At 42.7% G+C, this 15,796-nt stretch overlaps 1 protein-coding gene across 2 annotated transcripts in view; it reads right to left on the bottom strand.

Annotated features, from left to right (window-relative positions):
- GYRA (DNA GYRASE A) overlaps positions 1-15,796 on the bottom strand; it is a 178,224-nt gene that overhangs the window by 136,615 nt on the left and 25,813 nt on the right. For both annotated transcript variants that reach the window (XM_087683667.1, XM_087683669.1), the window contains 4 exons: positions 8,019-8,089; positions 7,819-7,927; positions 7,654-7,716; positions 7,045-7,110 (listed from right to left, as the gene is read on the bottom strand). In XM_087683667.1, coding sequence (XP_087539793.1) covers positions 7,045-7,110; positions 7,654-7,716; positions 7,819-7,927; positions 8,019-8,089 — 309 coding nt within the window. The remainder of the gene's footprint in view (positions 1-7,044; positions 7,111-7,653; positions 7,717-7,818; positions 7,928-8,018; positions 8,090-15,796) is intronic.

Raw genomic sequence — 15,796 nt, 5'->3', positions numbered from 1 at the left:
TTTGGTGCATCTATGCACTGTATGAGAGGATGGTAGGCCAAGTGAGATGCCCCAAAGGACTTTCAAACATGATCTTTAGCACCATCAGAGTGAAGCAAGGATGTCCCCTCTCCCCTACACTCTTCGGACTCTGCATCGAGGTAGACGATCACATCACATGAGGAGGTGATAGGGTGGAGATAGCAAGTATAGTGGTCTCTATTATGATTTATGCTTATGATATTGCTCTTGTCTCCGAGTCACAAGAGGGTCTACCGCAACATCTTCATGCACTTCATGACTTTTGCACATAGCATGGATTGGTGGTTAATGTTGGGAAAACCAAGATCCTAATCTTTCACTCATCAACCCCAATGAGGAGGAGATTAGTGTTCACTCTAGGAGGAGGACAAGTGGAGGTTGTGGATTCATATATCTACCTAGGGGTCACATTCACTGCATCCGTTCGGAGATTCACCATGGCATACGCAACCATAGATCAAGTCACGTGAGGATACACAGCATTGGCCATGATAGAGAGCTAGTGCAACTAGGCACACAAAAGTGGCTATTTGACACATAGGTCACACCAACCATGATGTTTGGTGCACTTGTTTGGACCCCTCATTTGGTTACATACCTATGGACAGATTGAGAGAACACAAATCATCATGTTCTCACGAATGACCTACACCAAACCATCAATACCACATAAATCATGAGAGCCAAGTTTGCTACATCTCCCATCATGATCGAGGCTATTTTCTTGGCCATCAGCTTCATATTCCCACAGCTAAGCAAATTTACAAATTATGCAAAGACGAGCTAGAGAGCAAGGAGCACATCTACAGATGCAGAGCCTATAGTACACTCCGAGCTAGATACTCCATGTTATTTGGAGGAGACACCTCCCTCGAACTAGCCATCGAACCCCCAAACTAGCACCCCTTTGGCCAGTTTCTAATTCAAATTCAAAGGCTCTGCCCATCATTACTACATGTTGGCACTATACAAAGAGAGGGACATCAATCATAACTCACCAATTTCTTCCCAATAGTGACTACACACACAGCACCCACACTGAGAGGAGTGACAATCTAGAGAACTAAGGAGATCAAAGTAGCACACCGACCATGGATACCAAGGTACCAGACACATGCTACATCAAAGAGAGGTAAGGCAAATCCACCAGCAACATCAGCAACACAATTGTGTTGAGGGCTTAGTCCAAATACTAAACCCCATAGTTACCTAGAACGGGGAGTGAGAACAGGGAACGCGAACAAGTACGAGATCCCCTAGAATAAGGGGAACGTCCAAGGTCAGGGAACGGGAATGGGGGAAATTGCACATGTCTTAAGTGCCCCAAATATGCCCTGCATGACCCAAATTGTCCCAATAGCCCCTTGGTGCTATAAATCGCCCAAATTGCCTTAAATGGCCCCATATTGGCCCAAATTGCCCTCAAAGCCCCAACAGTGCCACACAGTCCCGATAGCCCCAAATGTCCCTCTAATTGTTCCAATACCCCTCAACGCTCCAAATTGACCCAAATGTCCCAAAATTGACTCGATTACCCCCATAGCTCCAAATTTCCTTGAATTGCCCCAATTATCCCAATTTCCCTTGAAATTAGACAATATAAATGGATGATTACCTTGGAATTGAGGATAGGCTGAAATTTGATTGTGATTTGTACTAGTTGATAATGCATCAAATTTGAACTTTGCATGGACTCGTGATTGGCTCATGGCTTGTCTTGATACTTTGAATCTTCAACCCGAGAGAGAGAGAGATTAGTGTATGCACATTAGGCAATGGAGATGGGTGAACATGTGGTAGAAGGAGTGTGACACAAGCAAAAAGAAAAAACTAGAAAAAAAGTCAATTTTTCGTCAGCAAGCTTGGAACAGTTGTTCCAATTAAGGAACGGCCTTGGGAATGGCAAGGAACGTTCCCTAGCCGTTTCACCTCCTCGAAGGGTTTGGAATGCATTAGGTCGTTCCTACGGGCCGGAACGGCCATTCCCTCTTTCTATGCTAACCTTGTGCTATTTCATCAGGGATGTATAACATACTCTACCCATCGATCCTAACTGGGTCTAAAAGATAATCCAAGTGGTCACAAAAAATGCCTCCAACTGTGCATCAATGAGATGGGAATTTGAGGCCAAATTTCCATCCATAGTATAGACACCATGCACAAATCGCCTAGAGCTTCTGATGGAAGTTTTAGGCAAATTAGAGTGGATTAAGAGGATTATTGATCACACTTGCAAGATCATTGCCTTCATCAATGGCAAGACCCAAGTACTTGTAGATTTTCACTCATACTCAAACTTGGAGTTGAAGAAGCCATTGAAGACACACTTCGCAGCCATGTATGATGTGGCTTCTTCCCAAGCATCTCTAATGCAAGAGTGCATAGTTGTCACAAAAGCAGCATGGAGCAGGCCCACAACTAAGGGAGACAAATCTGATACAGAGCAGCCTGCTGCAGCAGTAAACACAAGCAATAGAGGTAACAAATAGGCGGCCGCTAATGACATCAGCTGAAGGCTGCATCACCAAGGCTGAGAACAGCAAGACCACAATCGAGGCAGATGAGTCGGATGTCATACCAGCCTACACTAAGCAAAACACTAGTTGTCTGAGGTCCTGTCTGAGGTCCATGAGGAAGCTGATCAGCATGGCAGCTAGAAAGAGCTGAAAATGCAGTTGTATGGGGCTGAATGAGCAACAGCCAACAGCTAGGAGCAATCGTCAATGATAGTGGATAGGCCTTGAGGGGCCTGATGATGGCACGGCGATAGTCACTTGTGGCTAGACAGCCACTAAAGAAGAGCTAATGGTTGAGAACCCACAAAACAAGATGAGCTGAATGGTGGGCAGCTTGTCTATTCATACATGAGTGGATCCTCCCAAATTAGGGTTTGGCTTATGGGACACGAAAACTATCTAAGAACAAGTTTCTTTTCTTCTTCTTTTTGGTTGTTTAAAAGAGCTAATCAATTAGTAATGCATTTTTAGCTGAACACCCAACACCCTGTCTCAAGCCCAAAACTAAAACTAGAAAGGGACTGTAAGAAAAGCTCAAGCCCATTTTTACCACAACGTCCCACCCCAAAGCAACCAAGGCATTAGACAAAGGGTTCATGTCAGCTATCCAATGGCCTACCAAGACTACAAAGGCAATGGTTATCTTACCCAAAGAGCCCAAGTGATCACCCTAGAGAGGCCAAAGCATTGGATAAAGGATGCTCGTCGACTACCCAATGGCCTACCAAGACCCACAAAGGTAGACCTTTTTGTCTTTTTGGTTTTTAGGAGGAGAATGAAAGGGATGGTTAGACCAACCACATCACAAAATAGACAAGTTATCTCGACCATCTATGGGTGTCACAATTGATAATGAAATAAAAGGATGAAGAGGTAAAGGGGTAAAGAAGTATGGAGGTGTGGTGGTAAGATGGTAAAAAAACTACCAATTGAAACAGCTCAACTCCGATCAAGGGTACTCTACACAATGAAATGCATAGAATAATGCTATATGATGAGAATGTGCATGCAACAATGTCCCTTATGGGAAAATTGTTCACTTGCCCAAGAGCCCTTTTACAGAGATGATCATGCAATGCAAAGAGGAGGCTCTAATAATATATGAAGATATACTAGGCTTTGCACTTAAAAAAGACCGAATGTAGGAACACGACTAAAACACAATAACTCAAACAATAACCCAAAAACACAAACACAAATAGAGAAGAGAACTCTGAAGTGAATGAATCAAAGTTGTAAATGATGGAAAGAGTATACAAGATTTTCAAAGGCAGAGCAATGAGACTAGTCAGAGAATGGCGTCCATCGAAGGCAGATCCCGAGTGTTGTAACCACCAACTGAAGCTGAAATAATGTTGAGAATGGAAAAGCAACAAGCTCGTAACAAAAGCACAGCGGTCTAGAGGCTGAATCTGGCTGAATGCAACAGCATACAGCTGAAAGTGTTGGAAACTGATCACCCAAGCTGAGAACAACATCTCAACAGTTGAGAAAGATGTGCCAAATGCTGTACAGACTTGCACTAAGAAAAAACTCAAGTTGTCTAAGGTCCATGAGAAAGCTAATCAGGGTGGCCAACAGGTACTGAAGATGCATCTTTCTAGGGTTGAAAGATCATTCATAAGCAGTTACAAACAGTCACCAACAGTAGTGGACAGGCACCAAAGGGCTATGGTGACGTTGCAGCAGCCACTTGGGGCTGGACAGCCACTAAAGAACGGCTGAGAACCTGCAAAACGAGATGGACTGAATGCTGGTGGCCTGTCTATTTATCGATGAATGGATCCTCCTAAATTAGGGTTTGGCTTATGGGATACAAACACAAATCTTTTCAATGAAGGTTTTTGGTAGTTACATGTTTTGGGCCTGTTTAAAAGAGCTAATCAGTTTGTAATGCATTTTTAGCTCAATAGCCTCTCTACCTTGAGTAGTTGGTTGAAGAAAATGGTTGCCTCAACATGGGTCAATCTAGCAAAGTTTAAGTCTTGTAGATATTGATCTTCAAGCCCATATAATAGATGCAGCAACAATCGAAAACATTGTCAAAATCTTATGGCTCGGATGTGGTGAAAAATCCAATGGTTACTATGCTGCCATGGTCCTCCATGAGAAAGAACAATAGTCTCTAATCTCCATAGCAATAACTTCTTCCACAGCTCCTAGCTTGTAAGACAACCCCTCACAAAAAGCTTCACCGCTAGCGCTCTACTTTGTCTAGATAAATGATCCCCACGCCACCCTTGGATCTAGGCTAAATAATTAGAACCCAAGTTTCTTTAGCCCTCGTTGGAATTCCATCTTGCCTAACCAAATGAAATTCCTCATGAGGTACTTCACCCCACCATGCATGACCTATAGAAGGCTCAACATGATGTAATATACCACATGGTAGCAACAAAACCTGGTTAGCCACTACCACCTCCCTACCAGTGATTATTTTGTTGTGCTCTAATAAAGTAGCTCTTACCTAATACTAAAGGGTAAGGGTATCAGCTATAGCTGTAAGGTAATATCAATGCCCACACAAGAACCGGTGTATCTCACTAAAGTATCACACGGAACCCAAGCATGATTGTCATGCGCCTCCAATCTAGCTATTGAGTGTCACAAACCCAAAAAACCATAGAATTTGTGTCAATCAATAAGGGTTCCTAAGGCTCTACAAGACACCTCCATCGCAACTCCAAAGGCCCTGAGGTTCTCCTCAAGTTCTCTAGATAGACAACTCTAATTTGCGAACTCTATATCCAACAACTCCTCAAACTCTTGGATGGGCAATTTGATGCCTCAAATGCATGCATCTCTATCCCTCACAAACACGCATTAAGTAAGCCCTCAAATCTGTCAAAAGCCACTGCAATTCAAATGTCTAGTTGATTGGTGACAAGCACAACTGCAAACTACTTCAGTGTTCTGAAGCCGACGACCCTAAAACACCCCTTCCCTAGTGGGGTTACTTTCATAACCCTCCCAAGGGTACCACTGAAGCTTCCTTTATCATGTCTTTCAATGTTGCATCGGTGGTCTGTCACCTAACAATTGGCATACCAGAATGACACCTCCATGGCTGCCACTCTGCCTCTAATGCCAAGCTTTTGCTTCAGGATCAAACCTAATTTGTGGGGTAATATCAGACATGGGGGCTGCACTCAAAGCCCCCTAAAGGAGAAGATAGACCGGCTACTGCCTCAGAAACTAAGTTTTCTCATTCCAGCTGTCATGCAGATTCCTGTGCTTCTGAACTGTCTAAGCTTTGCTGGCCTTATGCTGTTGTTTGCAGGGAGGAGAGAATTGAGGAGGAAAGTGCAGAAACTTCGCGAAAGAGCACTGCCAATGGGCTCCATGGCAGGTGGGGGCAGGTGGGAGTATTAGGGAATGGGCAGTGAGGGCTGGTTAGCAGAGATGGACAGGCAGAGACAGCTGGGGGTAAGGCTCGGGACAAGGGAAGGGAAGGAACAGCTGAGGGGATTAGAGGAGGGACAGGTGGGAGCTGCAGCTAGAAGACAAGGTGCAGGACACTGGCAGGGCTGACAAGGGCAGTTGCAGGGTGCTGATGACTTGATGAGGCTGTAGGAGCAGGCAGGACGCATGCAGGGAAAGGCAAGGACAGGTTCCAAGCTGGGGAAACAGCAGTGCAAGCAAGGAAGGAGGAGCAGGCAGGACACATGCAGGGAGATGGCAGGCTGACAGAAACAGGTGGAAGCTGGGAGAATGGCGGGCTGACAGTGACAGGTGGAAGCTGGGGGGGACAGCAGGTGTGGTGGCAGGCAAGGCCACAGCCCAGCAATGCTATCTGGTGGTCAGCAGCAGCAGCAGAACAGTGGCATTATAGAAAGAATAGATATTTAGAGACATGATATATTTTATGGTGGACAAGGGCTGTGCCCAGTGTAAAAGCAGAAAGTTTCAGCCTCAATTGGCTTTCATTGGATGATTCTTGGTCCTCAGTCTGGGTCAGCAGAGAATAGAGGCAAGTTTAGAGTTACTGATACACATTGCAAAGCACAGCTTTGCTGGTTAAGCTCACAGTTGAGCCCCCTTAGATGCTGCTGCTTTGGAGACTGGGAGGAGATTAGACCACAATTAGGTGGTGCTTTGCAACTGCAAGGGGTGAGTTTCAGTCTTTAGAGGAGACAGTCCCCCAGGGAGATGGGGACAGATGTGCCTACTTCACAGACTTGGATTGGTGGAAGTGGTCAGGTTATCACAGCCCAATATTGGCCCCTCTACCCTTCCTTCCGGTACAGCAATTGCATAGGAGATATGAGCGGTCTACAAATAATCTTCTATATTGCAGCAATTACTAGTACTTTTACTGAAGGAAATGTAACATATATTTAGTTCAGTAAATAACCAATAAATAATGTCCATACTTTCCTACTTAGTCACGTAAAGACTACCTCAAGAGAATAACGCATGTATACTAAACCTCTGATTAGTCCTGCCCAATTATGCAAGCAACAGCACTATATTGTCTTGTAGTTTGAATTACAATTGAGAAACATACCTCCACAACAACACGCATACCCCTTCTGTCACTCTCATCCCGTATGTCACTTATCCCATCCAAAACCTAAATACACAATAATCAGTACAAAAGCAGATTCTTTCAGCATAAATAGCATCAAATGTATCATCTAAAATAATTTTTGATTGTGGTTGCATGTGACACCAGTAAAATCATGTACTGTGGCATTGAAGCAATATAATCTGTGCAATGCAATATAACAAGGTCTATAGACAGAGAGTCCAACAAAGTGTCAATATGAACAGCTTTTGAAGCTCCTTACAAACTCAACAAATGCAAATGATAAAGCACTGTGATGAAAATCTCAATCTGCTGTTTCTGTCACATGCCACGACTTCTTGAATATAAACAATCCCAATCCAGTTCAATATTGACACAAGGAAGCTAGGATCTATCAGATTGACAGCATTAAAGACTGTAGCTTGGGACGAGCAGGACTTTCGAAAAGAAGCTAAGCTCATGTCTCACTACGTACGACTTTGATGCATTTTGCATGGAAACTCATGATAACAAAAAACTCTCAAGCATAAATAAATGGGAATGCTGCAGAAAGTCTCTTTATAGCAACAACAACAGTCCTAAACATACCTTTTGTTCAACAAGTTCTGCAACTCTCTGTACTAGCATCGCCTTATTTGTCTGGTAAGGCATCTGCAAGTAAGTACAGTAATTAGCTACTACTACAACACCTGGAGGCAGAAAGACTGAACCACTTACAGCAATGCACATACTCAACACATGAAAGCAACAGACCTCTGTGATTACGATGACACTCCGATTGCTTTTCTTGTCAACCTGTTCAACTGTTGCTTTTCCTCGTATTGTCAGTTTACCTTTACCACTTCTGTATGCCTCAATAATACTGTATGTTGATAGCAGCCAGTCAGAAATGAGATCAAATAGCTAGGGCCAGATTTGCAAAAGCTACATAGTGAATTTAGACAGAGATATACCCAAGAGAGCCAAGAATTTGGCCACCAGTTGGAAAATCAGGACCTGGAAGATGTTCCATAAGCTCTTGCTCCTGACATTTAGGCCAACAAATTATCACATGCATTGCAGAAACAGTTTCTTAGAAACAGAACAAATGTACTAAAAAATTTAATGGCTGACTAAACACTTCAAAGAGTTAGCTGTTGAAGGCATACTGATACAAGAAAAACATAGAATAAACTCCACATGCATGTATGCTATATGGTGGAATTGCATGTAGTTGCTTGCTTGTCGCCACACAACTCACTTCTTGTAAATGTAGCCATGCGACTCATGTCTTGTAAGTCTATAAAGAGTTTTGAGGCTAAGATTGTTACCCTGGTTGAACTGTAGAGGCATTAGCCTAGTATTAGTTTCTTTCACATGAAACGTTCAGAAGTCATTCATACTTGTGAGCAGGTTGGGGTTAATGGGAAGTTATAACAAATACTAAACAGTTAATAATATATAGGTGGACAGTTTTGGAATCATGGGAATCGTTTTGAGCTTGTTGCCTAAGCTCTCCGGTCTAAAGAGAAATAAATAAAGAAGAAATGCAATAGTTGGATTCCTTCAGAAGTGCATTAGGTAAGAAGTTTTCTTGGATTACATTCCTACTACAATATCTAAGGCATTTTGAAGGTATTGTTAGATATTTGCAGGATTTTACCAGGTATCAAGTATCTTTTCAATGACCTGAGAAACAAGAAGCTGCAACCAGCCAGCAAGACGAAATCTTAGTGCTAGCTCAATGACATCTATGTGAAGGAGCTTCTTATTGTAGTATTGGCTTGAGTATTGGTGCATGGAAGGTCTATAGACTAGAGGTTTCACCAGTATCAAGAATGCTCATCAAAATCTTGGTAAATTCCTTTAACAAAATACTGAAGAAGTAGACAGAATTCAAATCGTAGAATTCGCCTAAGTTGATCCAGTAGAAAGCTCAGAAATGCCTTAACCTATATCATGGAATACTCCAATTTTGACTTTACAAAGGTTCTAGACAAGTGGATTAAAGTAAGTTATTGTAGACTATGTATAAGTCCTGAGTGGTTGTAGACAAATACCTTCACCTAGAAAAGTAAAAGGTTGCCTTAGCTTGGAAAAATGGAAGACTTGAAATATTCAAATCTCAATAATCAGGTGAAAATTTTTAGGCAGATGCACTAAAATTGTCGAGATTTCACATTGTGTGTCGTTCTTGGACTATGGCTTGCAGTCCAGACTATTTAGGCATTCATGATTAAGCAAAAGGGAAAACTGGGTACCATTCTTTGCTAATTCATCAACATTTATTTCAATAGGTGGTACATTATAAACTATTACCTAAAGTCCTTATATGAGACATTTGGCATCCGTAATACAAGTCATTCTTTTGTGTCATTAAGTCTCCTATTTTGTTCTCATCTCTACTCTTGTTTGTTCTAAAATCGATCTTATTCATGATACTGCAAGGATTTTTCTTCCTTAAAGAGGGGGATCTTCAGGTCAGGGACCGTAATTTCACATTGAGGATTAAAAGGACAGAAACTCTCATACTTTTTCACTCTTCATCAGGACTCTGGTAAATTCAATTATTCTAGTCACCCAAATGCAGCAGAAACTCCCATCAAAGCTTAGAGGATCTTGCAAAATCAATTTGAGGAAAGAATAGAATCAGAAAGGGACAGCCAGCTGTATGCATTAACTTCTTCTATGGTTGTTTTGGGTGTTTGTTCGTTGTGATCTTTTTCACTTTGTAGTCTACAGTGTACAACTTGCTCATAACTTGTTGAACAGGTAGCCTCCATCCTACCATTCTACCTCAACTTTTCATTGCTCTAGTATTGGGAGCAGTTACAGTCTTCTTGGATAAAATTTGGCATTCACACCACCTCTGCTTGAGGAGCAGCAACAAAGCTAGAGATTTGGTGGTGGTATGGATGGAGAGAATGGATGGGGATTTTCACCCAGCTCAAAGAAATAAGAGAAGAGCAATCATCAAAGTCAAAGGAGAAGTATTTATGTTGTGATGAAGGAGGTCACGCTATGAAAACCACTTTGCAAATAAAGATGGAGAAGGCGCACTCAGAATCTTTGATAATGGAGTGATAAGGAGGGTCACACTCATAGCAACATGGGCAGAATGGCAGCTTGGAAAACCAGACTACCATTCCTAACAGCCAGAAATGGTAACATTATCCTATTTCTAGGAAAGTTCCTGCACCTATCCCTGATAGGAATGCCTATTAACAATGCTCCTGTCCTGTTCCCCACATAGGGAACAAGCAGGCAGGAACACCCATTGACTTTTTTCACTTTTTTCTTCAACAAATGAGCTTGCTTTTCTTCTGTACAGTTTTCCACCCTTGTTTCATCACAATGCAGGCTACTCTCTCTCCTTCCCAAGTCCCTGCATCTCTCTCTCTCACTCTGAGATTGTCCAAACTGCAAGAACCAACTATTACCTTCATCAAATCAGCCTTCTTTTACTTCTTACATCTGAGTTCAGAATAAAGAGAAATCTTGATCTTACCTCTTTTCTAATTCCCCATTCCGCTCCCTACCCCCCCACCCCAAAATGATTTGTCTTTATTTTATTTATTTTCTTTTAACCAATGGCATTCCCTGTTGGAATACCATCTACTTTCGGTGCACAAGATTTGTGCCCTCAGCCTCTTGGTCGAGTTTGATGTGGATTCTTTTCGGATTCTTGATCATGAATCGTGACGGGTTCTTGCTTCTTATGAGAAGAATGGAGTCTATAAGTTGCAGTCTTCTTCGGCCTTGACTTCTCTTCTGCTTACTTCTCAAACTTGGTCCGAGCTTTGGTATGCTCAGTTTGGCCATCTTGCCTATGATTAACTGCAGAATGTGTCTAAGGGACAGCTTGTTTGAGGTTTGCCGAATATTGTGACAAGCTAGCAACCTTGTGTATCCTGCATCCATGGGGAGCAAACTCATGATGCTATTCCCAGCAAGGCTTCGAGGCAGTCTTCAGCACCCTTGGAGCTTGTTTCTACCAATCTTTGTGGACCAATGAGAACGGAATCCTTTAAAGGGAGCTTGTACTTCATGCTAATTGTGGATGATTATGGTAGGATGGCATGGGCTTAATTCTTTACGTTGAAGTCAAAGGCGTTCTCCAACTTTATGGATTGGTCGATCGGATAAGGGTGGAGAATTTGTTTCTAATGAGCTTACTCGTTTTTGTGCAGACTGTGTTATCCACTAGGAGTTTGCCAACACACACACCCCTCAGCAATATCGCATATTGGAGCAGAAGAATTGTTGAGTGCTCAAGATGGCCCGTACGATGATGGAGCATCGACCGACACCTCAATGTCTATGGGCATCGACCGACACCTCAATGTCTATGGGCTAAGGCTGTGGCTACTACAGTTCACATTCTATGAGCCCGTACGATGATGGAGCATCGACCGACACCTCAATGTCTATGGGCTAAGGCTGTGGCTACTACAGTTCACATTCTTAATTGATCCCCTACTTCCACCATTGTTGGTGTGACCCCTTATGAGGCAAACTTTGGGTCTAAGCCGGATGCTTCTTATTTCAAGGTTTTTGGGTGGGACGTCTATGTTCACATCCCGAAAACATAACGTGACAAATTTGACGTGGCTTCAAAAGACACGTGTTTGTGGGCTATAGCTCGCACTCTCAAGGTTACTTATTGTACGATCCCGTTAAGCTGGATGTCTACACAAGCCGTGATGTTCGGTTCATGGAAGTTCCAACCTTAGAGGGGGGTGAGGAACACCCCGTTCTTGGACATCCCGGTGATGACTAGGTGCCAACGATTGTCCCTCTAGAGCCTATGCCTCGTGTGGACTCTTCTTCATATGAGGATCTTAGTTCTCAGCCACCAGACTCACCGATTGCCCCCCAATAGTTGGTGGACCTTCCAAAAACTTCAACAAATGAATACCAATGAGGGAGATCTAGCCGCCTCCTCATTGGGCTCATGACACTCATCGTGATGCAAGGATTGAGGGGGTACTTGAGGAGTGGCAACCATAGGATGGCCCACAGCATTCTTGGAGGAACCAGGCACACCACACTGAGCTTATGTACACTAATTACTGTTTGATGACTTGTGCCATGCAAGATTGAGAGCCCATCTTCGTGAAAGAGATTTTACAGTATAATCATTGGCGGGGCATGATCGAGCAATGGCACTTGGTCCCTTGTACCAAAGCCTCCTCATAAGAAGATCATTCGAGTCGAATGGGTCTTCAAGACCAAGTACTGCAATGATGGCATGTTGTACAAGCACAAGGCCTGCCTTGTTGCGCAAGGTTTTGCACAACCCCCAATCATTGATTTCCATGATACTTTTACCCCTACCGCTCGAATGGCTACTATTCATGCTGTTCTTGCCTTTTCTAGCCATAGGAGATGGCCGGCCTATCAACTAGATGTGAAGTCTGCCTTCTTGAATGGGAAGTTGAAGGAGAAGATCTATTTTGACCAGCCTCCAAGCTTTGAATCTTCTGATGGTAAGGTATATAGGTTTGGAGACTTCGAATCTTCTGATAGTAAGGTGTAACAGGTTGAGGAAGGCTCTCTATGGTCTTAAGCAAGCTTTCCATTCTTAGAATAAGAAGATTGACTCATTCCTCCAAGAGATATTAGGATATAGGCATTTCAAGGCCAACCCCCAACTTTATGTTCACACCTCAAGTGGAGGTCATGTGTTGTTTGTCCTTTATGTGGACGACGATTGTGATAGGTGATCATGCCAAGATGGTCGAGCAGACAAAGGCAGCACTTCATGAGAAGTTTGAGATGATAGATATGGGACTTCTTCATTTCTTTCTAGGTCATGAGATCTATCAGACTCCGAGGGGGATCTTTATTTCCCAACAACGATATGTACAGGAGCTCTTGACTACGTGTGAGATGGAGCAATGCAAGTCTCTTACGCTCCTATGGACCCGAATTGGAAGGCTACAACTCATTTCAATTCTCCTTTGGCAAATGCTACACGTTATAGGCACTTGGTTGGCTCCTTAATCTGGCTTCTCAATACTTATGTTGACTTATGTTATGTTGTAGGTGTACTTGCTGGGTTCATGAGTGAGCCCAAGCTGGTGCATTGGCAAACTACTTAGAGGATTTTGCGGTTCCTACGAGAGATCCCTGATCCTAAGATCTATTATCCAATAGGTACAGGTGATACAGACTTGGTACTTACAAAATGGAGTGATTCTGATTGGGCTTGCGATGTGGATCATCGGAGGTCCACGATAGGTTATTACTTTACCTTGGATATTGGTGCTATTTCATGGAGTAGCAAGAAGCAACCCACAATTGCAATATCTTCGACTAAGGCAAAATATCAATCGGCGTCATAGATGTCAAGTACAAAAGGTACGATACAATAAGGTACGATAAAATACGATACTAAATGGTATCTTAAGATTTTATAACTCGATTATTTTGGACTGAAGATAATAGAATAGATGTTTAAAGTCTAAATAGCAACGCTATGAGAGAATATAAGATGAATATTTAAGGGGTAACATGCCAAAACCTCATGCCGCATGCTCAATGTGCACTACCATTACCTACAAGTTACAAATACATAGATGAAAGTGCATACATCATACACGAAATATCATACTAATAGGAGTAGGCTTGAGAGAGAAATTTGAGAAAGAGAGAGGCTAGAGAGAGAGAGAGAGAGAGAGAGACTTGAGAGAAAAAGAGGGTATCAAAGGCTTGAGAGAGAGAGAGAGAAGAAAGAAAGAAAGAAATATGTAGGCTTGGAGGAGAGTGGCCAAAAAGGGCCAATTCTTTCATACTAAATCATATGTAGCCTACATATTTCAAAAAGAAATATGTAGACTTGGAGAAGAGTGGCCAAAAAGGGCCCATTCTTTCATACTAAATCATATGAATACATACGGTACACTACATAGATGGGAGTAGATATATCATCCATGAAGGATCATACAAATAAGAGTAGGCTTGAGAGACAAAAGGGTGTGTTGTGGGGGGGGAGGGGAGGGGGGGAGGGGGGTCGTGTGTGTGTGTGTGTGTGTGAGAGAGAGAGAGAGGCTTGAGAGAAAAAGAGGGTGTGAGAGGCTTGAGAAAGGCTTGGGAAAGAGAGAAATAAGAAAGAAAGAAGAAAGAAAGAAGAAAGAATAAAGAAAGAAAGAAAGTTATAGCCTTGGGGAAGAGTGGCCAAAAAGTGCCAATTTTTCGTACTAGATCATACGAATACGTATGGTACGGTACCATACGGATCGTACTATACAAATCAGTCCGTACTACGTACGAAGACAACCCTGGGCAGTGTCTTCTACTACATGCGAGACAGTGTGGCTTTGCCGGCTCTTGGAGGAGCTTGGCTGCCTGCAAACAAATCCTACTATTCTTCTATGCAACAATGAGAGTTCCATTGCCTTGACCCAAAACCTTGTGTTTCATGCTCGAACAAAGCACATCGCGATCCAATACCATTTCATTCAGGAGAAGATTCTTGACAAGACTATTGCCTTGGTCTACTACAAGACAGAGGACAATCTTGCAAACTTGTTTACAAAGGCGCTTCCTCAAGCTTTACTTCCACAGCACTACAAATCCCTTAGCCTTCTGCCCTATCCAAGATCTGAGAGGAGGTGTTAGAGATTGGCATTCCCTGGACAAGCAATTCCAATTCTGAGCATTTTCTTGCAATCGTACTAGGTAAGCCACATAGCAGACAGTCCCTACAGCTAATGTCAGTAGGCGGCATGCAAAGCAAGTGACACGTGGTACAGCAAGACAGGTCGCACAGCCTTCTGCAAGTCAGCTCGATGCACGTCGAATAACTACTATACAGTCAGCTGCATTTAATGCAGCCAACCTGCATTATTTATTGTGTTTTTTGTTGGCTATTTAATGGTCCCGATCTCCACACACTTTCTCAATTTTGATCTTAGGTTTCCAAGCTACTGATTGTGGAGGCTGCCCTCCAGGTTCACAGAGTGTTAGATCTTCGAGGTGGAGACATACACAGGCATACTCTTTGTACCCATGTACATACATGTTGTTATGGGAGCACTAAACTGTGCTCAACAGACTAGACTAGATGCAAGATTTGTTACAAGATTTCTAATTACAAAGTAAACACAATGATAACTTAACAAGATACAGAAAATCCCACAACCCGAGACCGTAGATATAGATACAAGATATCAGAATTACAAGATCTCCCTCAATGGGAATGAACAAGATATAAGAGAGTACTAGACAAGATCTCGTACTATGAGATTACAAGGTGACAAGACAACAGGAGTACAATGGAAGACAAGACAAGTCTAGATACCATGAGTAGACAAAAACTAGAATTGGAACTTGAAGTTACTTACTTGGAGGTCTCAACTCCTTGAGCTCCCAAGACTAGCATTGGCAAGACAGAGGAGCTCTATACTAATCTTGGGTTCTCTTGTTGGGAATTGATAAACACGCGGAATTATCTGATCACTTCCTCTATTGTTCTGTAAGTCTCGGATTTGGTCTTACATCTCTTGAAGCGCAGGGCCTAGATGCATAAGGTGTTAGGGTGTTCTATTCGAAGTTGCGCTTATCGTTCATTCAAGTCTTGAATTTGTTGTTGGAGGTTTTGAAGGGAGACCATGATTCTTTCAAGGGTCGTCTTCATGGTGCTCAGTAGGGCTAGAAAGGAGGCTTGCCAAACTATTATGAGAGCCCTAAACTGTGCTCAAGAGACTAGACTAGATGCAAGATTTGTTACAAGAATTCTAATTACAAA

This window comes from Lygodium microphyllum, chromosome 8 (genome assembly GCF_053477565.2).
Source record: "Lygodium microphyllum isolate KBCC chromosome 8, Lygodium_microphyllum_v1.1.10, whole genome shotgun sequence".
In the NCBI taxonomy this organism is placed as follows: domain Eukaryota; kingdom Viridiplantae; phylum Streptophyta; class Polypodiopsida; order Schizaeales; family Lygodiaceae; genus Lygodium; species Lygodium microphyllum.
This window is presented reverse-complemented; position numbering and strand designations above follow the sequence as displayed.